Source organism: Calliphora vicina, chromosome 5, assembly GCF_958450345.1.
Source record: "Calliphora vicina chromosome 5, idCalVici1.1, whole genome shotgun sequence".
In the NCBI taxonomy this organism is placed as follows: Eukaryota; Metazoa; Arthropoda; class Insecta; order Diptera; family Calliphoridae; genus Calliphora; species Calliphora vicina.
The window spans coordinates 65,401,264-65,425,128 of record NC_088784.1 but is presented as its reverse complement, the minus strand read 5'-3'; the positions used below and the strand labels follow the sequence as shown (position 1 = coordinate 65,425,128).

The 23,865-nt window shown below is 29.9% G+C and overlaps 1 protein-coding gene across 3 annotated transcripts in view; it reads left to right on the top strand.

Annotated features, from left to right (window-relative positions):
* Dh31-R (Diuretic hormone 31 Receptor) overlaps window positions 1–23,865 on the top strand; it is a 289,250-nt gene that overhangs the window by 234,123 nt on the left and 31,262 nt on the right. For all 3 annotated transcript variants that reach the window (XM_065513351.1, XM_065513352.1, XM_065513353.1), the window contains exons 9-12: window positions 13,909–14,035; window positions 14,220–14,446; window positions 14,559–14,735; window positions 14,949–15,072. In XM_065513351.1, the coding sequence (XP_065369423.1) occupies window positions 13,909–14,035; window positions 14,220–14,446; window positions 14,559–14,735; window positions 14,949–15,072 (655 nt within the window). The remainder of the gene's footprint in view (window positions 1–13,908; window positions 14,036–14,219; window positions 14,447–14,558; window positions 14,736–14,948; window positions 15,073–23,865) is intronic.

Below are 23,865 nucleotides of genomic sequence, written 5' to 3'. Positions count from 1 at the left end.
TTCCTTTTCCCCTAGGGAAAGTGTAAAAAACTTGTCAAAAGTTCAAAGAAAATCCCGCAATTCCTAAAAATTGGAACGAAAATGCCAAAAATGGTATGTTTTACAATTTTGCACATAGGGTCCACATTTCCTTCGGTGCTGGGAAAATACTTTGGGGATAAATAGGGAACATATCAAGGTTTCCAAACCTGCTTTCCGTTTTCTGATCTCAGCTTCGGGATTTTAGAACATGTGGCTCAATGTTGAAATTTTTATAAACAATAGGTCAATTTCCGAAGGGCATTAGGCCGACATATTCGAAAAATAGAACATAGTTTTTATACCAACATGTTTTTCGTAAAGATAACTTAGAGAAAGCCATGAAATTGTTGTTTCTTCTTAAATAAAGTATTTTTTTTTAATAAAAAAAGAGTTAAGTCACCTATTCGCCCAAAAAACAGCAAAAATCTACTATATTTTTAATTTTAAATTTTTAAATTGAAAATCGTTTATTTTTGGATTCATAATAGATATTGCTCTGGAATTTTGAAATTTTACATGTCGAAGGTACCCTAGGGTGGCCCTTAATAAACGAAAGTTGGATTTTGGCCATTCTCACCCCCCAGTTTGGTGAACATTAGTAAAAAAATCATCCTGAAAAAATTTTAGGTAAATCGGTTGGGGTTAAGACGTGCCGCAAGCCCTCTGAAGTTTTGAGATGCATTTACAAGGGGAAAAAATTCATTTTTTTCAGTTTTTGTAAAAATTTTGCCATTAAAAAATTACTTTTGTAATTCAATTTAAAAGAATCGAAATGTGTACGTAATTGTCGTTCTAATGAGACATAACAAACAGAAATCGGTTAAAAAATTTTAAAGTTATTAAAAATTCGCCAGGCCATTAACGTGTCTCAGGCCACTAGAACAAGAAATGTTGGAACAAAATTAACATATTTTGAGAAATATTAAAATAAAAGCTCATTTTTACTTAAAATATGTCCATATTTACTTGTATATGAGTTTTTGTCTTCGTAGGATATCGTTAACCTATTCTTAGGTATGAACAAAAAAAATTAATTTTTTTAACGGCAGTTTCAAAACTCCATTTTCAAATTTTTAAAAATTTTGTTAAACAAATTTCAGAATTTTTTGATCATCTCATTGGGATTTATTAAGAGTATAATAGGGAATTAAATCGTGAAAAAATTATGAAAATATCTCTTATAGTTTTTCCGTACCTGCGATTTAAATTTTGAAATTTTCGAGAAAAACCAATTATTTGGCAATTTTTAGGCCAATGAGCTCTATTTTCTTACTCTTATGAATTTTAAGCAAAACTTAATTAGAATATTATAGTCCAGATAATTCTAAATATACTCTGAAACTTCTACTAAAATCGGAAGACGTTAACCCTTAAATCGTGAAGGTCAAATGTAAAATTTTTCAATATTTGGAATTTCTCTTGGAAAGATTTCGAAATGATCGAAATGTTGTATATTTTTGGGCCGATTTTGATGAAATTTAACAAAAATATAACATAAACTCTAGGGTTTATAATAACAGCACAAGAATGGAAATTAACGCTTAATGGCACTTGGGGTTAAAATGACACCAAACTTTTAAAATCATAATTTTTTATGGTTTTAGAAGTTTGGGGTCATTTTAACACCAAGTGCTATAAGGGTTAATTTTAATTTTTCTGCTGCTTTTGTAAATACTAGGCTTTGTGTTATATTTTTGTTAAATTTCATCAAAATCGGCCCAAAAATATACAACATTTCGATCATTTCGAAATCTTTCCAAGAGAAATTCCAAATATTGAAAAATTTGACCTTTGACCTTCACGATTTAAGGGTTAACGTTTTTTGATTTTAGTAAAAGTTTCAGAGTATATTTAGAATTATCTGGACTATAATATTCTAATTAAGTTTTGCTTAAAATTCATAAGAGTAAGAAAATAGAGCTCATTGGCCTAAAAATTGCCAAATAATTGGTTTTTCTCGAAAATTTCAAAATTTAAATCGCAGGTACGGAAAAACTATAAGAGATATTTTCATAATTTTTTCACGATTTAATTCCCTATTATACTCTTAATAAATCCTAATGAGATGATCAAAAAATTCTGAAATTTGTTTAACAAAATTTTTAAAAATTTGAAAATGGAGTTTTGAAACTGCCGTTAAAAAAATTAAATTTTTTTGTTCATACCTAAGAATAGGTTAACGGTATCCTACGAAGACAAAAACTCATATACAAGTAAATATGGACATATTTTAAGTAAAAATGAGCTTTTATTTTAATATTTCTCAAAATATGTTAATTTTGTTCCAACATTTCTTGTTCTAGTGGCCTGAGACACATTAATGGCCTGGCGATTTTTTAATAACTTTAACATTTTTTGACCGATTTCTGTTTTTTATGTCTCATTAGAACGACAATTACGTACACATTTCGATTCTTTTAAATTAAATTACAAAAGTAATTTTTTAATGGCAAAATTTTTACAAAAACTGAAAAAAATGCATTTTTTCCCCTTGTAAATGCATCTCAAAACTTCAGAGGGCTTGCGGCACGTCTTAACCCCAACCGATTTACCTAAAATTTTTTCAGGATGATTTTTTTGCTAATGTTCACCAAACTGGAGGGTGAGAATGGCCAAAATCCAACTTTCGTTTATTAAGGGCCACCCTAAGGTACCCTAATTAATTACTTAAACTCGAATACTCCTTGGCTACGCCCACGTCAAATTTTATTCCAATCGGACCAGCCGTTTAGAAATGCCAGATTTATTTCAACAAAAAAAATCGATTCTGCCCCACTGTGCAGTGTCAAGCATTTTAATTATAGTTGTATTACACTTTATGTTAATAGCATTCTCCAGTAAAAAGGAAGAAGTAAGTAAGAAGCCGGCCAACCAGACGAATCGGCATCTAAGCCAAATATCTATGATACTAAGCTAATTCGATATAAAGGGTCCTATTTATTACGAGATGCTGAAATCTGACTAGACCACCACAGTCAACCTTTAACGAACGCAACTGATTCTGAGTTTAATCTCAACTACTTTCCAACATTTTTAATTTTCCTCATATGCGCAATTATAAATTTATTTGCACTAGATTGAACTGTCTCCTATATTTTTTATTTTTTTTTCTATTTCAGCATAATTTTATTTCCTTAAATCCATAGAATTTATATAGTTTACCCAGATTTGTTTTTCCTTATGCCATAAACCATTTACAAAACCTTTATTTGCATTGGTCCAAATACAATTTTCCAAAATCTTAATAAATAATAAAATGCTAAAAAGAAAACAAAATAGAAACAATTTACATATTTATTGTGTAACATGTGGATTTTTATAGACTTTATGATTTGTTCTTGCAAGACTTTTGTTACATGTTTTTCTTAAATTTTGTATTTTGTTTACGAAGAATAAACACAAACATGTGTGTTTTTGGCTTAAAAATAAGCAACCGAATAAAAATACATAATATTTATGGAAATTATTACGTTAAACTCGGTAACACAGGAGCAAACAATGAGAAGGCAAAATAAACAAATTCAAATTCAAATTTTTAATCTAAATCACATTTGTTGACATGAAATACAATTTCATTTACTTTAAAGCAATAATAAATTGTGATAAAATTAAAAACAATTTACACAAAAAAAAATAACAAATAATACGCAGAGTGAAAGTAACAAATACTTTAACTGAACACAGAAATTTAAATAAACATGGTTACATTCATATTGTAATTTAAATTTATGTTATAAATATGTATGTTTCTTACAATGCATATATTTATGGAGCCCTACAAAGGTTTTAAAAATTATAATAAATCCACTAAAAAAAGTAAAACTGATAATGGCCGAACATAAGAAATCATACAATTTTATGCATATCATACGAATAAAAATTATTCGAATAATCGAAAAAAATATATTTTTCATTCAAATGAGTAAAAATTTTCCGTCTAAAATAGAAAATCAATTCTCGAATAATCGAATAAATTTAATTTCATATTAAAATTAAAAAAAATATATATAGTTTGTAAAAATAACAGGTAAGAGAGATATATTCGGCTTTGCCGAATCTTATATACACTTCACTAAATTATACTTAAAAATATTTTTATTTAAACAAAATATTTTTTTTTTTTAAATTGTTTTAAATTTTTTTTTTCCAAATTGTTTTTTTAATTTTTTTTTAAAAAAATTTTAGTTAAAATTTTTTTTAATTTTTTTAAAAAAAATTTAAAAAAACAATTTATGACAAAAAAGTTTTTTTGACCCATTGTAGGTCCAACTTTCTATAGCCTTATATACATTGTTGCAATGGACTTTGAAATATCTATCATTAGATATCCATATTGTCTATATTAATGACTTAATAATCCACATATAGGGCAAACATCGAGGTTGTCTCGGATTTTTCCTTATATCTAAGCCATTTGTGGGCCGATTTTGTTGATTTTAAATAGCAACCGAGCCGGAAGAATTCCCGATATATTGATGTATGAATCATGTATGTAAGTTATTTGGGGTGTACGGAAAGTTGATTTCAACATACAGACAGACAGACGGACACGGCTATATCGACTTCGCTATCTATAACGATCCAGAATATACATATATACTGTTACGTTTTAACCTTTTCAAAACGCTGGTTTATTTCCTTTAAATAAACCGGATACTTTTGATTGCTAATAAAAGCCGTTTAGTAGTTTAAAAATTGTAACAACTCTTTATTTATTTAAAATGTACAACAACCACAGAGTTAAATAGTCACTCAATGTTTTTTATACACGTTTATAAATTGGCAGAAGTACAGACATACTTTATAATGTACACGAATTCACTTGAAAAATACAACACACTTTAAGGCACTCAGTTGATGTTTATTCGAAAAACGTGTCTGATAAAATCACTCACTACTTCAACCTTTGCCACTATTTATAACACTGGCATCTGCATTATAGATTGCTTTTAACTGTATAGAGCTTTCTAATACATACGCCATCTGTGGTGTACTTTCTACAATGTTCTTTAACTGAATATTCGAATTCGAATATACGGTCGCAGCAAACAGCGTTGCCAACTTACGATCAATGGTCAACTGAATGCTTTTATTCAATGTTAATAATGCCCACAGATATGTTAAAGTTTGGACACTGCTTTTTGAAAGCATTATGCAACTTTAAATCAGCCGTTAAAATCGTTATATTTGAATTCAAGTACAATTTCGTAACAATACTTTGTAGGGTCGCAAAGGAAAAATGTAGAAATTACAAAAGGAATGACAAATTTATATATACTCACTCAGTGTGAAGGGTATAAAAACTTGGTACATTGAAGATTTTATTAGAAACTATTACGAACATAAATATATTTAATTCGAATGTGAAGTCCACATTGTTGTTTGGATGTGAGACGTAGATGCAGCACTACGTGACATATATTCCATAAAATTTTTTGTAAATAAATACCTGATAAAAATTCTGCGCTTATTCAGGCCTAGAACAATCTCAAATTATCGTCTCTGTTCAGAAACTGGTCAACAGCCTATCCAAATTGAAATCCGCAAACTCAAATGGAATTGGATTGGACATACACAACGCTATTGCTAAACAAGTCATAGACTGTAATCCGCAGAGCAGACGGCGTATTGGAAGACCATCACACACCAGGAGATGGTAAATTGAAACTGAATTATGCCATTTACAACTGTGTTGGAATGAAATTAAAGATTGTTCATCAGATCGAACTTATTAAAATAATCTTGTGACGGCCCTATGTTCCTGGCAGGAGTAAAAGGAAGAATTATTTATATCAATTTTGTATGAAAATAAATTACCTGTGTACCAAGTGTTTGTTTCCTTTCAATTATAAAATACACCATATATATTTGGAGATTTCATGTCTAGTAAAACAACTTTTGAACTTGGTGTCTTCCGATCGGTATAAAATTTGCACCAAGATTAGTCCTATTGGATAGTATTTCATATACAATTTTTCAACAAGATCGATCGAGAACTCTCTGAGTTAGAGTGTCAAAATTTGACATTTTGGCCAAACTGGTTGGTTCTTCGTTCATTACTGTGTCAATCGATTTGTATTTTATTGTTTCGCCAGGCACTTTCAATTGTATTTGGTCATCGAGTTTGTTAACATCATAATTGTTTGATGCCAAAATTGCACGTTCCCCCAGCCAATCCGGAAGCGATTGGCTTCTAGTTAGTCTTTCGTTATGCTATTGAGGTATCTCTGCAGCTATCAATAAAGATGCACTGGGACGCATTTGTGAAGCAGTGATTCTGAACAGTGTTACCCGCTGGGCTATTCTGAAGATTCCCTGAAAATTTCATCAAAATCGGTCCAGCGGTTTTTTATATATATAGTGGCATTAGCGGTATAATGTAAAAATTTGATTTTGCCACACCCCTCCACCCCTCCACCCCTCCGCCCACAGACCGAAAATCAAAAATCTGACTTAACAGTGTTACCCGCTAGACTATTCTGAAAATTTCATTACAATCGCTCCAGCCAATTTTTGAATTTATACCCACATACAAACATCCATTTTTATATATATAGAAGCTTATAGCCTTCGTTGCTCTCGCTAAGTTTTTAATATTAGTCTTATATTAATATAAGTTTTAATATCATGTAAATAAATAAATAATATATATATAGATTGTTCTTATCAAAATGTGTCCCAAATAGTTTAGATATCTATTTATTCTTTAATCTTTCGAAAAAAAAATAAAAAAAATTTAAATTTTTTTTCGAAATAAAAAACTTTTTTGACGTTTTTTTTCAAAATGGGTCCTTTTTTCTCAAAAGAAAGCTTATATATTTTCCTTAAAGACATATTTGGTCGCTTAGTGGAATGCGAGTTGGATATCTATCAAAATAAAGGTTTTGTAACTCAAAACATAAAATTTTTTACATTTTTTGCAAAATCAGACATCGACTTCAAAAGTTGAATCACTTGACATGAAATGACCCATATTTTTGGCTCCTCAACCTTTATTTCTAGGAGTGAAGACCTATAAACTTATTTTTATACCTGATCCGGTGATCTGCTGTGGTATTCTGTATGAAAAATTTTGATAAAAGTATATTCTTCTACAATTTAATCCAAAAATTATTACCTCCTTGTGTTCGAAACTAGTGCGTGTTTTAAGATATAAAAACCATTTGATGGTAGTTAGTCACACTCGCAATATAATCAGAATACCTTGTACTTTGGAGGACATTAAATTTCGTTTTAGATAAATGAAACAAGAAGCAGAAAGTAAGAAATTCTACAACTCATTTTATAAATTTGTCAAGGGATTTCCCAAGAACAAGACGACACATGCAGACGTTTACGCAATACATATGTATGTACATATTAATGCACAGCACATTGGGTTATATTTTAATAAATATGGTAAAAATCTGTCTAATGTCGAAATCTACATTTTCAAAAGTAACGAGTTGTAAAGAAGTGTTCAGGGGCCAAATTACTTCATTCGATATCCAATAAAATTGATCGTAATTTTCTTATTTGAGATTATAGCATTCGATATCGAGCAAGAAATTTAGTACATTTTATCATAACTTCAATATCGAAATCATTTTTCAATACGATAGATCATTCGATCACGAATGCGGTAATTTGGCCCCTGATTGTAACTTATCTACTGTTACGGCTTAATTTTTATCAATTATGTGTTTTATGAATGGTTTTTAAAACAGTTGTAAAATTCGTCCCACTGTACGTTATTACACATAACTTGTATTTAACATATTCACACACAAACTTGTGCGTATTAACAGAAATACTTCAGACATTTGTAAGTAATACGTATGTATGTAAAGTACGTATGTACTTATCTTTGCCACTGATGACAGCTGTGTTTGTTTTCCTTCTTATTTTTGTTTAAAGAAATTTCTAAATGTTATTTTTCTTTTCTGCGGTTTGTTGTTGTTTATACAACAAATGTTTTTGTTGTAATTCCCTGTTTTGTGGCAAATGGAATTAAATAAATACTTTTATCTACATGTGGGGTTGTGTAGGAGCAATATATAATGAAAGTATTTTTTTTAATTTAAAAATAAAACCTCTAGTGTGGTTTAGATAGAAAAAAAGCGGAAAAAATATATTTTTATTTAATTTTTTTCAATTTGACTTTCTGTTCTACTTTATTTAGTGAACAATCTATTTTATTAAGCAGAAAGGTGCGAGTGAATGTAACGAACTAAAAATTTGTGTCACACAGATTCACTTATACTCTCACGAAAAAAAATATTGTTTAATTACGAACGTACGGTCACGAAAAATCAATATTTGCATATTGGTTTTTGAAAGACTCATCATTATTTTCATTCATAAATTTGTATAGAAAATAGCTCAATAAACACACACCTTTATGTCCTACTTTCATATAACTTTATGTACGATAGAAAATTATTTTTGTATTGCAAAAAATCCTTAAAGTTTCCAAAGTATGAGAGATAGATACAAATTTACATTAGATCTAGGTTATTTGTATAAAACTTTGAACATAAATATTTAATGAAGACAAATTAATTTCAAATAACTCATCAATTATTCGATTTATTTGGCAAAAATGATATTCCATCCATACAGAGTAAGTATCGCATCACAATAATGCTGAATTTGCCATATCCGCTATGAATGCATTACGCACATACTCTTCACACTTTCTAATGAAACGCCTAAACGTATACTTTATTTTTAATTATTCTAGTAAAAACAAATATTACTTATACGTTTCGTATTGCATCCACATGTAAATATTTTATTTTGGTGCATAACACCTAAACTAAACAAGTAAGAAAGTATGGTCGGTCATGCCCGACTATATAATAACTTACACTGAGTAAATATGCAGAAACACTTCTTTTTGGTCAATTTCAATAATTAATATTCATGAATGTTTTTCGAGAGTTATGATATGGGACCTATGACTAATTATGAACCGATCGCCATTAAATTACGTCATGTGATTTATGTCTATATGAAACTTATTTCTGTTGAATTTTATGTGGATATCAACATTTTTAAGAGGCTTATGTTCGTTAAAGTGATTTACGGAAGCGGGCCTTTTATGGAAGCTATGACTAATTACACTGTCCATCAAATTAGTACTTTTTGATTGAAACATAATTACGACCCTATAATTCTGAAAGGGCATGTTGAGTAGATTATTTTTGTAGAACAAACTTATAGTCCAGCTCGTCTGAGTTTTTTTTACAGTCGGTCAAATTAAAATTTTTTGGTCGAAGAGAGAATTATACTAAATGAAAAAAAATTATAAGTTAATGGCTGAGAGAATTTTTATTTGCAGGGTTATATTGTGGAATTTTATGGTGACCATTGGTGGAAATTTAAAAAAGTCAATTTAAAAAAGTAATTTATAAAATGATATTTAAGGATTAAAATACTGTAAGACAAATTTTTTCGGAAAATTTTAGTGGAAGTCACCAAAGATTCTAAAATTATAAATAAGTCTCTTAACTTGGCCAATTTTAAAAACAAATTTTAGATCTGAGTAAAAAATTCAAAGAAAGAAAAGCACTGATCCTCGAAAATGGTCCCTAGTTGTATGGCCCTATATGTTACCGAATTACGTGCTTCATATAGTAACTACTACCATATGATAACGTCACTTTCTGTACTTTAAAATAAAAAAATGGCAAAAATTACGATATAGGCCTTTGAATTTTATAACTCTTGAATTGAACTTTTGAAATATGTGTGATTTGTTTATCAAATTTTAAAGGACATAAACTTGGCTTTCAAATAGCATCAAATTTATTGGTGTACATTCTATGGTTTAAAAGCTATATTCTGTTATGTACTTACACTTTTATGCATTTTTGAATGTCGAGTCAAAAGGGGTATGATTTGATGAACACTTCCAATACATACAACGGTGGGTCAATAAGTCCGCGACTTTTTAAATTTCCCGTCACTTAACTGTAAGGGTAACACTGCACCTGTCAACAGGCATCTGTCATCCTGTCAAAATTTTAACAAGCTGCGTCAATAACATCCAATCAGCTTGATTCAATTATTGCCAAATCAATAGCAATTCGTAGAATTCTGCTTAAGACGATATATTAGTTTTACTTTAATTGACTTGGTCAACATTTGAACAAGCTGCGTCATTTAGAATGTGTCTGACAGCCATTGATAGCAGACTACCTCGTGCCTTGAGGAGAAATTGGAAAAAATGTATGATGCGGAACGTTCTGGATGCCTAGTTGAGATCTATAAAAGCTGTTGGCCGATCGGAGATTGAAAGTGTGAGAGATTGTGGTAGGCATAGGCATCTCCTATGGCTCAGTGGTTTCTATTTTGAATGATCACTTGTCTATGAGAAAGCTTTACGCAAGATGGCTGCCGAATTTGTCACAATCGAATGCACAAAAGTGCAGTTTCCATGTTAAACAAACTTAGACTACAAAAAGTTCCCTCCTCCGATCTATTCTCCGCATTTAGCTCCGAGTGACTATTTCTTGTTTCCAACCTGAAGAAATGTCGCGGCGGAAAGAGATTTGACTCCAGAGATGAAATCACCTCACAAAAATTACCTATTTTGATGACCTCGACGAATCTTGCTTTTTGAAAAGGGATAAACAAATTTGAGAAACGTTAGACAAAGTACATAGAGCTCAAAGGAGACTATGTTGAAAAATAAAATAATTTTGTATACAAAAACCTACGATTCATACAAAAGGGACAGACTCTTTGACGTACCCAAGTAATAACTGTGGTAAATTTCATTAAAATCGGCAATGACAAATCCGACTGATGTCCAATAAATAATAAATTTTGTATTTCATTTACACAGATCTACAATGAAATCTAAACATCATTGAAATTTATTTAAGAGAAATTTTAAAAAATTTCCAAAAAAAAAATTCGGTTATACTAAATTTTAAATGCAAATGTTTTTTATTTTTTTTTTAAAAAACATTGCGTATCCTCTTTTAATTTCGGTTTATTTCTTTGGGTAACTTACTTACTAATTTGCATATTTGAATTTCTAGGACACTTTTATACCTTTGATCGAAATTGTCCAAGAAAGATTAAAAATTAGAAACTTCAAATACTTTGAAAAATTTTTTCTAAACGTTATTTTATTTTGCTAAATACATATTTTTAGAATTTGGATTTCATATGACTGAGAACTATTATATAAATTGGGAGCATTGAAACATCAGTAAAAAATAAGGGTCACTCTAGTGTATATATTAGACATTACTCACTCCATAGAATAAAATATACTCAGAGTAAAAAACCTAAGTCGGCTATCAAAAAAACAATAACAAAATACATATAAATCAATTTTTTAAATTGTTGTACCAGCCATATGATTTGTGAGAGAGTTTTAATTGTGTTCAATTAGTTTTTAAGGATTCAAAATGGCCAATTGAAGATTTCTGCCAATAAATTTTACGATTTCTTTAAAGAGAATTATGCACTAATTTACAATTTGCTCATTATTTTATGTGATATTTGAAAGTAAATTCCAAAATCTCAACAAAAGTTTTGGAAAATTGTTTTAAAAAGTTTAATTAGAAACCAGTGAAATGAGCATAGGAGCTAGCTTATCCCCCAACAATAAATTTCAGTGAATTTATCAAATTAAAAATTGGGAATTTAGCATAAAACAATTTTACTGAAATGCTTTAATTTATAAAAACTTAAGCAAAATTTCATTCAATATAACTTATTTAGAGAAACTTGATCACAATCAACTTAACCAATTTCGAATTTATATCCTTCTCCTCAATCCCGAAAGAAATTGTAAAGAAATTTTGTATAAAAATCTTTAATTCGACTTGTAGTTCGAGTCATTGAAATGGGCTTAATTCTTTATATTTTATAAATTGAATGTTAACTAAACAAACAATTCAGTGAAAATAAAATAGAGAATGTATATTATCAATAGTTTTGACTATTTATTGACTCTGTTGAAAAATAAATTTGTCGATTTTTTTTCTTAAAAATTGTGCTATCTATATTGTTTAATGCGATCTTGAAACTAGGAATTTATCCAAAAAATTGGAAAATTTCTCAAATAATAATGATACCTAAACCGGGTAAAGATTTAACCCTGCCATCTTCTTATAGACCTATTAGCCTACTCCCTTGTTTGTCGAAGCTATTCGACAAAATATTCCAGGAAAAGATAATACCTTTTTTGAATGATGGAAACATTATCCCAGTACACCAATTTGGTTTCCGTGAACATCATGGCACCATTGAACAGGTCAATCGTTAAACTGGAGAGATTAGGAAATCTTTTAAAGAAATATTGTTCTGCCGTCTTTTTAGACGTTGCACAGGCTTTTGACAAGGTATGGCATAAAGGTCTAGTACATAAAATCAAATGTTTACTACCACTATGTACTCATAAATTGCTGGAGTCTTATTTATCGAATAGACTTTTCAGAGTTAAGTACAATGATTATGTGACGAGAGAATACAAGATTAGAGCTGGCGTTCCACAGGGGAGTGTACTAGGACCTATGCTATATTTGATTTACACCTCCGACCTCCCTACGTGCGATAAACTAACAATTTCAACATTTGCTGATGATACCGCCATTATTAGCTCAGACGAAAGCCCACTCATGGCATCTAGTCAACTACAGAATTACCTCGTACGTGTGGAGTCATGGTTGAAAAACTGGCGAATAAAGGTAAATGAGCTGAAAAGTAAACATGTTACGTTCGCTCTAAGGAGAGGAAATTGCCCACCTGTCACACTCAACAACTTTAATATACCGCAGTCTGATTATGTCACCTACGATGGTATTCATCTAGATAGACGGTTTACTTGGCGCCGACACATAGAAACCAATAGACTTCACATGAAGTTAAAAGCCTCTAGCTTTCATTGGTTAATCTGTGACCAATTAAAATTAAGCCTTGAATATAAAGCCATCCTGTATAAGACCGTTTTAAAACCAATTTGGACATATAGAATTCAATTATGGGGAATGGCAAGCAACACCAGTATTGATCTTATACAGAGGGCCCAATCTAAAATTCTTAGGACCATGACGGGAGTACCATGGTACATAAGAAATGAAAACATCCACAGAGACCTAGAAGTGACATTGGTAAAGGAAGAGTTCAAGAAAGTCCCTAAGAAATATATTGTGAAGCTGCGAAACCATCCCAATACACTTGCAAGACAACTTGTGCAGACCCAAACCCGATCCAGGCTCCGTAGAGCAGATCTACCACCCCGCTAAGATGAGTGACAGTTTACCATTAAGGCTCTCCTGTTGAAGAGCAAATAGCTTTAATTTTAGTTATAAGATTTAAGTACTTATTGTAAGGTCGATAACAGACAGATTCAATAATTCAATAAAGCGTTAAAAAAAAAATTATACGTATGTATATGTAATGATTTACACCGCAGAGTGGAGTAAATCGCCAAAAAGTGGTAATGAATCTGAATCATCAAAACCGCTTGAAGAATGACGTATCAGAATATCGTAGAGGAGGACATAGGGTTTCAGAAAATTAAATATGTGACTGACCTGATAGAATACTAGGTGTGATTGAGGGTGTAAAAATTGGCTACCTCGGGTTAGTAAAACTTTTACAGCCTGTAACTTGTGCAAATATGGGCAGATTTCAATAAATGAGACTTTTTAATAAAGCAAGTAGGAAGGTAGGGAAAGCTCACTAACACATGCTAAATTTTAATAGGCATTTAGTTTAAATTTTTAATTTATTTTGTTTTTTGAAAATATCTTCTGTAATGGATATGAAACTATTTTTCTAATATAACTTAATATCTATTTCTATACTAAATTAATTACAAATAAGTATATTTTATATTAACAAACGTTTAACTGAATTTTTCACACCTCCTTACATTTGCAGATCCTTGAAATGTGCCCGTATAACGCTGCACATGAATCTTTTCACATCATTCGCTGCCAATAACTCATTATGGTTGATATGGTATTTGGTTGTGATGCCCAACTCAGAGCTGCTGCATGAAAGTCCGGTAAGTTGAGTATGAGAATGATAACACATTTACCAACGACTTGTTAACCATTGTAATCCTTAAACATAAAATTTAATGAAATAATTTTGTACTTAAATAAATAATCTAATGTGTGTGTGTTTTGTTTTCTTTTAATTTTCACATGTTTATCTTTTGCCTAACATAACCACTGATGTAATTCCAGCCTTTCTGCGTAGCTCTGCATGTAATTTTGCATTATTTTCTGCTGACCAACTATTCGTGGATGCTGTGTGAGGGTTTCTATTTACATACGGTTTTGGTGTCAGCCTTTATATCGGAGAAAAAATTGGTTAAATGGTTGATAGCATTTGGCTGGGGCTCACCGGCTCTTGTTATATTTGTTTATGGTTTGGCGCGCGGTTTAATTGCTGCAGCCAACGAAAATGCCCAGTAAGTTTGGTGTTTAATTATGTTTAGTTAGAAATTATGATACTTAAAAGGACTTTTTTTGTATTTAATGTTCATGTTAAATTGCATTTTTATTGTTACTCTATATTCACAGCTGTTGGATGAGTCCTACAAGTTTTGACAATATTCTGGTTGTACCTGTTTGCATTTCAATGTTCCTTAATTTACTCTTCCTGTGCAATATTGTTCGTGTTGTTTTATTAAAGATGAAAGCACCTGCCAGCCTACAAAACAGTTGTGGCCCATCACGTACAGTGCTCCAGGCATTTCGGTAAGTAAGAAATGTTTAATTTTTTATTTCATATCCTCTTCTTTGTTATGGCCACGTTTAAGTGTGTTTTTCCGCTATTACGCTGGCCATGTATTACAGAAAATTAGATATGAAGAGGAATTTTATTTAGCAATTTAAGTTGGTAAAGTTGTTAAATGGAATTAAATGTTTTAATGAAATTCTGTTAAACTTTTTCTTTCATTTTTTATTTAGAGCCACTTTGCTGCTGGTACCTTTACTGGGTTTGCAGTATATACTAACACCTTTTCGTCCCGATCCTAATCATCCTTGGGAGCATACTTATGAAGTTATATCAGCATTTACTGCTTCATTTCAGGTGAGTGAATTACATCATTTCATATTTGTTTTCTTTTATCATTTTAACCAGTATTATTTTTAAAATTTAGGCATTTAAATCTGTATTTTGTCTTAGTTTTTGGCAATCAAATGAAAACAATACAAATTTTAAAATATAAAGTATAAAATGATTAAGGCTTAAATGTAATAAGTTTATTTTAATTTAAAATTTTAATGACTTGTATGCACAGCTTAAAATACACTAGAAATAATTGTGAAAAGAGAATTTAAATAATAAGAATTAATATAACAAATATTTCTTACACCTGCATTTGTCCAATAGCCACCGTTTTAGGTTGTAATACTGTATTTGCGCGGTATACAACCAGACAATTGCTCTTTACAGCCTGTAATTACATTTTCATTTATTTCTTCATCCACCTACTTGTTAAGAATCCTACTACGTTTTTTTATATTATTTTAAGACGAAATAACTTGGCTAGACTTTTCCAATTATATATTCTTGCAATTAATTTATACACATGTTTGTAGGTATTGTTGTCCTTTATTTAAATTATACAAACAAAACGAATATGAAAAGTTAATTTGTATTAAGTGTTTCTATTCACATTTTTAGTGTTAATTTTGCAAACAAAAATTAAACTTAAACTGGAAATAATTGCAAAACCTAAGGTTTTAGAATAATAATACTAAATGCTTTATTCGAAGTAGCTAATCAAAAATTGGTAAGAACTTTTAAACCTACATTTAACAAGTAAAAGTGCTATATTCGGCAGTGAGGAATCTTAAATACCCTTCACATAAATATGAGTATAATGAGACTTACAAAAACTACGCTGATGTAAAGACAATAATCCCCCTAGTCTCCCGGAAATTAAAAACTCCTTTCATTCCATAGAATTTATTAATACTAAATTAAACCAAAAACCAGTAAAGTTTTTTTCGAATAAGTAGACTTCATAGACCAGCATTTATTTGAAATGTTGAACAGTTTATAACGTATTCGAAATAAAATTGCAACAAAACGTAAAACGCTATATTTGTTTTCAGCGTTAAACCAAATTATATCATATTAATCTGGACGTGACAGTTGGATGATGGAACAGTTAAGAAGAACTTTTTTAAAATAAAATAATCTCTGATGTTTCTTTTTATGAAATGATTAATTTTGTGTACACATTTCATAATATATTAATTAGAATTGATGGTCAAATCAAATTCCAAAAAGTCAAAATTTGCAATTTACATCTGATTGATTAACATCTTGTCAGAACTTGAAAAGCAACCTAATGGGGGTTGTAGGCCTTGGTGAGGACATACTAAAACCGTTTTCAAAGATTTTGAAACACCCTCAAATTTTAAACAATTATGGAGAGGCAAAGCATTGATCTTTTATAAAACGTATGCATAAAATGTATATTACAATAAATTAGGTAGTTTCGCAATTCTTTTTATTTATTTCATATTTTTTTTAAATTTGTTCTATAAAAAATTATTTTAGTTTTAAAATTCGAAAAAATTTACCTTGAAAATTAAAATTGTACCAATATTTTTTTTGTGTAGTTTTTGATTTTTTTTATTCAGATAAAATAATAAGAAAGTTGTATGAAAAGTTGAATAACTTTTACAACTTTCATCCGATTTCAATAATGAAATTTTGTTAAGAACTAAATTTCCTTTATACATTGGTTTTAATGTTTATAAACCGGTTAACCGGTTAACCGAAAAACCGGTTTTTCTTCCAAATCTCGGTTTTTTGCGAACCGGTTAATTTAAAATGTTGATTTTCGGTTAACCGGTTTATCCGGTTTTTATCACTCGGTTAACCGGTTTTTAAAATTTGGGACTAAAATTGATAAATCTCACGTTTTTGTGCATTTTTAATATTCATTGTATACACATTATTGGTCTGATTTGAAACGTAAACTGCTGATTTACAATACAAAACTCTTTAGATTAATATTTTTAAGAATTACAATGATTCTAAATAATAGAGGACGATGAGTTTACTTATAAACTTTTTTTCACATAATGAAACTATTAAAAATTAAAATTAAATTCCGCATAATTCTATAATTTAGGCTAAATCTTACTAATGATTCATTAAAAACTTAGTGATGATCTTACCAAACGTTAAATTGAATTCGATGTACATACCTTCCTTCAATAAATTTGACTTCATTAGTGTGTTTTGTTCTTAAAATTTTAATTTATTAATCATTTCGTTAGCTTTTCGGAAATATTACAGGAGAGACAAAAAACGTTCTAAAATTCATTATTTGAAATATTTATGAAATCTGATAATGGAGTTTTTTATAATAACAAATAATCACAGCTAAGTGGAAGTGCGTTTACATCTTATAGGTCCTTTTTTGGGACTTGGAACATTTTGTCTTTCATATCAGAAAGTAGAGGTGAAAATAAATTTCAAAGTTATCAAATACTAGCTGACCCGGTGCGCTTCGCCACCCCAATTAGAAGAAAGAAATAGTACTATCAAGTCTCACTTTGTGAATCTAATTGTAAATGTCTAATTTCATATTTCTGGGTCCATTATTATAGAAAATGCAAAATGTGTTCCTAATTTTAAATTTTTATGTTTATTATTATAAAATATTCAAAAAGTACCATTGCAATAAGGAAATAGTACCATTGATTATCACTTTTAAATTCCCATTCACTAAACCATAACCCGTCAAGCTTGAATTTTAGATTTGTATATCATTTCCTATATTATCAACTAATTTTGTTTCTATAATACTTAAGATTTAATAAATTATCACAAAACCGAAACCGATCGGTTTTGAAATTCTTCGATTTTTTGGAAAGTCTAGGTCCATTATTATAGGAAATTCAAAAAAGTACCATTAGAATATATAAAAAGTACCAAAAATCCCCCACTTGTGGTTTCCCACTCACTTGGGTCCATATAAGCTTAATTTCATGGCTTTAGGTTCATTGGTGTAGAAATTACAAAAAGTACCATTCGAATAAAGAAAAAGTACCAAAAAGTCTCCCCTAGAATTCTAACTCACTTAGGACCATGTATGCTTAATTTCATGTTTTTAAGTCCATTGCTATAGAAAATTAAAAAAAAAGTACCATTAGAATAAACAAAAGGTACCATGAGGTATCCGCTTGAATTTTCAATCACTTAGGACTATATACGCTTAATTTCATATTTCTAGGTCCATTATGTTATAGAAAATTCAAAAAGTACCAGTAGAATATAGAAAAAGTACCAAAAAGCACCCACTTGTAGTTGCTCACCCACTCGGGTCCGTATAACCTTTATTTAATGTTTCTAGGTTCATTGGTGAAGAAATTACAAAAAGTACCATTTGAATAAAGAATAAGTACCAAAAATTCTCCCCCTAGACTTCTCAGACTTAGGACCATATCGAGCCCTTAGCGCCAAATTATCGTAAGCGACAAAACACAAATTTTACAGGAGAATGTTTTTTTTTAAATCGGAACTCAAACCAAGAAATAATATCGTTTTAAAAATATAACATACCCGAGGTGTCCTACTTTGAGGGCCCTTGGCGAGCCCCTGGTGGGCCCATGAGGTCCACGTTCAAAACTTAAACTCGACAACAATTCTTCTTTGCGCATGTGAAATTTCATTCAAACCAATCTAAAATTTAGTAGTTACAGATTTATTTCCCTCTTTTTTTTCTATACCACTGTGTGTCGCTTACGATAAAATTTGTTTATTGTAAAATGTAAACATTGACTTACGATAAAATCTTACCCCCTATATTTTTGATGTTATTAACAATTTTGAAATTCTGAGAACGCTAAAACATCAGTCGGTCCATAAAATTTTAATTTCTGCAATAAAACAAAAATTTTAAAAATGTCGCTTACGATAATTTGGCGCTAAGGGCTCGATATATGTTCAATTTCGTGTTTCTAAGTCCATTGTTATAGAAAATTCAAAAAAGTACCATTATAATATAGAAAAAGTACTAAAAAGTATACACTTGTGGTTTTCCAGTCACTCGGGTATACATATATAAGCTTTATTTCATGATTCTAGGTTCATTGGTGAAGAAATTACAAAAAGTACCATTCGAATAAAGAAAAAGTACCAAAAAGTCTCCCCTAGAATTCTAACCCACTTAGGACCATGTATGCTTAATTTCATGTTTTTAAGTCCATTGCTATAGAAAATTAAAAAAAGTACCATTAGAATAAACAAAAGGTACCATGAGGTATCCGCTTGAATTTTCAATCACTTAGAACCATATACGCTTAATTTCATATTTAGGTCCATTATATTATAGAAAATTCAAAAAGTACCATTAGAATATAGAAAAAGTACCAAAAAGCACCCACTTGTAGTTTCCCACTCACTCGGTTCCATATAAGTTTTATTTCATGTTTCTAGGTTCATTGGTGAAGAAATTACAAAAAGTACTAATCGAATAAAGAAAAAGTACCACAAAGTCTCCCCATAGAATTCTCACTTACTTAGGACCATATATGCTTAATTTCATGTTTCTAAGTTCATTGTTATAGAAAATTCAAAAAAGTACCATTAGAATATAGAAAAAGGACCAAAAAGCTCACACTTGTGGTTTCCCACTCACTCGGTTCCATATAAGCTTTATTTCATGTTTCTAGGTTCATTGGTGAAGAAATTACAAAAAGTACCATTCGAATAAAGAATAAGTACCAAAAAGTCTCCCCCTAGAATTCTCACTCACTTATGACCATATATGCTTAATTTCATGTTTCTAAGTCCATAGTTATAGAAAATTCAAAAAAGTACCATTAGAATATAGAAAAAGTACCAAAAAACCCACACTTGTGGTTTTCCACTCACTCGGTTTATATATAAGCTTTATTTCATGTTTCTAGGTTCAAGACCAAGAATAAATATGTTTTAAAAAAGTACCAAACTGTTTACCCGGATTTGGCCCAATATACACCTTGGTACTCGAGTTCCAAATAAAACCCTGTTAGTTAATTTTTGTATGAATCCAGGAACCAAAGTTAAAAAAATTATCAAAATTGGCTTAATAATTTCAAATATAATGTATTTTCCCGATTTTATCCCCTTTTTGGTACCTTTTTTATCCCCATTGAGGTGGTACAATTTCATTCAAATAAATTTCTGTAACGTGGTGGGAGCTCATAATAAAATATTCGTATGTCTATGTCAAATTATAGAAAAACATATTTTATGAAAAAGTACCAAAAATTAACACAATTTTTATCCCTTAAAGGTTCGAATTTCCAAAAAGTACCAAACTTATATTTTTTATTTTTTGTTAATTAAAGAATACGATTTAAAATTTGTTTCTATGTTTATTGGTTTAAAAGATACATAGGGTGCAAAAAAAGTACCAAAATACCGTTTTTACCCGTTTTCTCCCCTAAAAGTTTCGAATTTCGAAAAAGTACGAAACACCTGTCAGCTTATTTTTTAAATGGAGTAACATGCTATTTTAGGTTTTTTTGTATCTTTATTAGTTTTGAAGATATAAGGTTACCGAATTTACCCGTTTTTACCCCCTAAACGTTCGAATTTCCAAAAATCCCTTCTTATCGGATCGTTTTGGGGAGGGAGGAACCCACAGTTAAAATTTCGTGATTCTAGCTTCAGCCGTTTGGGCTGTGCGATGATGAATCAGTCAGTCAGTCAGTCAGTCAGTAACGTTACTCTTTTATATATATAGATTAAATTAAAAAAGTGATTTACATTTTTTGGTTGAAATTTAATGAATAAACCAATAATTAAAACAAGTATTTTATATTTAGTAACATATTTATAATCATTTCCATTTGACTGAGATAATAATTTTGAAATTTTTACAAAATAAATGGACTTAGCACTTTTGTATATTTATAGTTATTTAATATTAACCATTCCTGACTACTAAAAATTAAAAAATTTAAAGCTGTATATACTTTTTTGTACATTTTATGTTTTCTACACATATATGACGGTTAACCGGTTTTTTCGATGTCGGTTAACCGAAAAACCGGTTTTTTAAAAAAGGCCATTTTTCGGTTAACCGACAAACCGGTTTTTTAAAAAGTCGGGTTTTTATAAACACTAATTGGTTTACATTTTTATAAGCTTTCATATCAAAATAAGCAATGAAAAGCGACTAAAAAAAAAGTTGAGAATTTTTTTTGTTTTTTTTTAGATTTTCTTAACAAAAACAATACTTATAACTTACAAATGTATCAAAGAATGCACGTCATTTTAAAGCATAATTAGATTTCTTCCAAAACCCGTTAAAAAATTTGAAGTCGGTCAAGTTGACGAACATCACTGAAAACGCTTTTTTTAGAATAACTTCTGATTTTGAGGGTGTTTCTGAACAGATTTGTGTTGTTTGTGCATCTATACGCTTTTCTGAGGTGGTCCTTATACAGGACTTTTATCCAAAAAGAGGCCTATATTTACAAACTCCAGTAGTATGATTTCTGGATATGAATCTGTGTAAAATGTTAGTTCGATATTTGTAAAAGATTTATGCGTATTTAACCCTTTGCCTGTCCCCATACAAAAAAAAAAGTTTATGCTGTGCGTCCAAAGTTTATTTTGTTAATTAAAAAATAATATAATTTGTGAATCATATGTGATGCACGGACGTGTGAAAGAAATTATACCTATTTTTGATATAAATTTCAAATTTAAACGAAAATTTCTCTAATCACAATGCTAGAATCTAAAATTTAAATCATGTTTTGCATACCCCCTTACGCTCTGAATTATACTGCATAGGGAATTTTTTGCCTCGCTTTAGGATCTTTGAAAATTTTTGGATTTTAAATCATTATAATTCTCAAGATATTTAGAAATAACTATTTACTTTGTACGGGAAGTGACTCACCTCCTGTTGCGATCCCTCACATTTTTGTTTAGACCTCAAGCACTGATAGGAAATTGAATTATGTAAATTTTGATGACTTTCTCAATTATAGTTCTTGATTCGTATATATTGAAATTGATTCTAGAGTTTATACCAAGGTAGTTTCTATAATTCTCATTATATTTAGATGTAGGGTATTTAAAATTCGGCACTACCGAATATAAAACTCTAAATAATTTTTTTTACTTTTTTGGACTCCATATTACATTCATATAGAGAATTTAATTAAATATAACTAAAGTCAGCCGCAACCCATGAAAATACGTTTGTAATGGCTACTCCTGCATCTTATGGTATTTAATCTTTAGCTTTACTTAGAACATAATCTTAACAAAATATTCAAATATTTGTATACAAAAGCACTTTACAGTTTACGATACAACGGATAATAAACGTATTATATACCACACACTAAATACATATTGGATTTATACACAAACAAATAAATTTCTTTTTGTAATGAAAAGTCCTTGAGTTTTTGGTTCTTATTCACAGGATCAAGTAACTTTGTTTTGAATTAAATATTAAAATATTTATTCATACACACAGAAAACATTTTGACTGGAAAACGGTTAGTATCATAGACAATTATACATAGAGACGAAACACTCCGATTTGTCAAACAAAAATACAACAAATCATATTTTTGATACAAAAAGAAAATACATTGTCTAGCATGTATTTTGTTGTTGCCAGAGATAGGTTTTTGACAACAGACTTAGGTTTCTGACAATTACGTCTCGTCTCTATGTTACCCTTTGGTTAGTATTATGAATATTTAGTTAAATAAACAAACAATTTATTATGACTATGCGAAATCTGTTGATTCCAATAATTGTTATGTTGGTTTATGAAATCAATTTGAATCAGTTAAAAATAAATTTAAGTGATTCGGTAACTTCGGCGGATCTGAACTCAAGTTTCAAGAGTAAATATTGTGGTTAAAATCTAAGGGTACTGCTACACGTTCAATATATATTAACCGCGATCCAATATCGCGATATTTATTGAACGTGTAGCATGTAGTATTGATGGATCGCGATCCAAATATCTCAATATATATTGAACGAGTAGCAGTACCCTTAGTCAATTGTGCGATCCATCAATACTGCATGGTACACGTTCAATAAATATCGCGATACTGGATCGTGGTCAATATATAGCAGTGCCCTAAGTGTTGGTTGTATTAAAATATTTTCTCCTAAAAATATGTTTCTATATATTCTGTGTTTACCACATAATAACTATGGATATCACAGACTATTACAGATATGCAACAAATGATAGTTTTCAAAGGTTGTGATTTGCAGAGCGAAAAAATACAAATTTCAATAGGAAACGAGTGTGACATATATTTGTAACTCTTTTCAAACCACAACCATTTTGACATTTTCTTTTGTTATTTTTCTATTGCCATATTTCTGAAATCAGCTGATTCATATCTCTATAATTTGTAAAGTATATAAAAATATTCGAATAAAGTAAAATATGACAAAAAATGTTTCATAATAAAATATTAAAATCAAAAACACAATCGAAATTATTCAGTAGACTGAATATTTTTGCAGTTATAAATTTTTCAAATGGTAAGTTTGCAAGCAATTTTATTAGAAACATTAATTTTAATGGATTTCCTTGATAATTTTAGATAAACCCTGATTTAATATGAACAGTGGGGCAGAATCTAAATTATTTGGAAATAAATCTGGCATTTGTATCCCGATCGGGATAAAGTTTGACGCAGGCATAGCCAAGAAGTATTCGAGTTTAAGTTATTAAAATGGACCCTACAAATTCTCAAGGAGCGGCGCTAGTAGGGTACCTTCGACATGTACAATTTTTAAACACGTGGCATTTTTTTGTTTCCCATCCGATTTCAAAATTTTTATATTTTTGGAAAGCGCTCGAGGCCTTTAAAC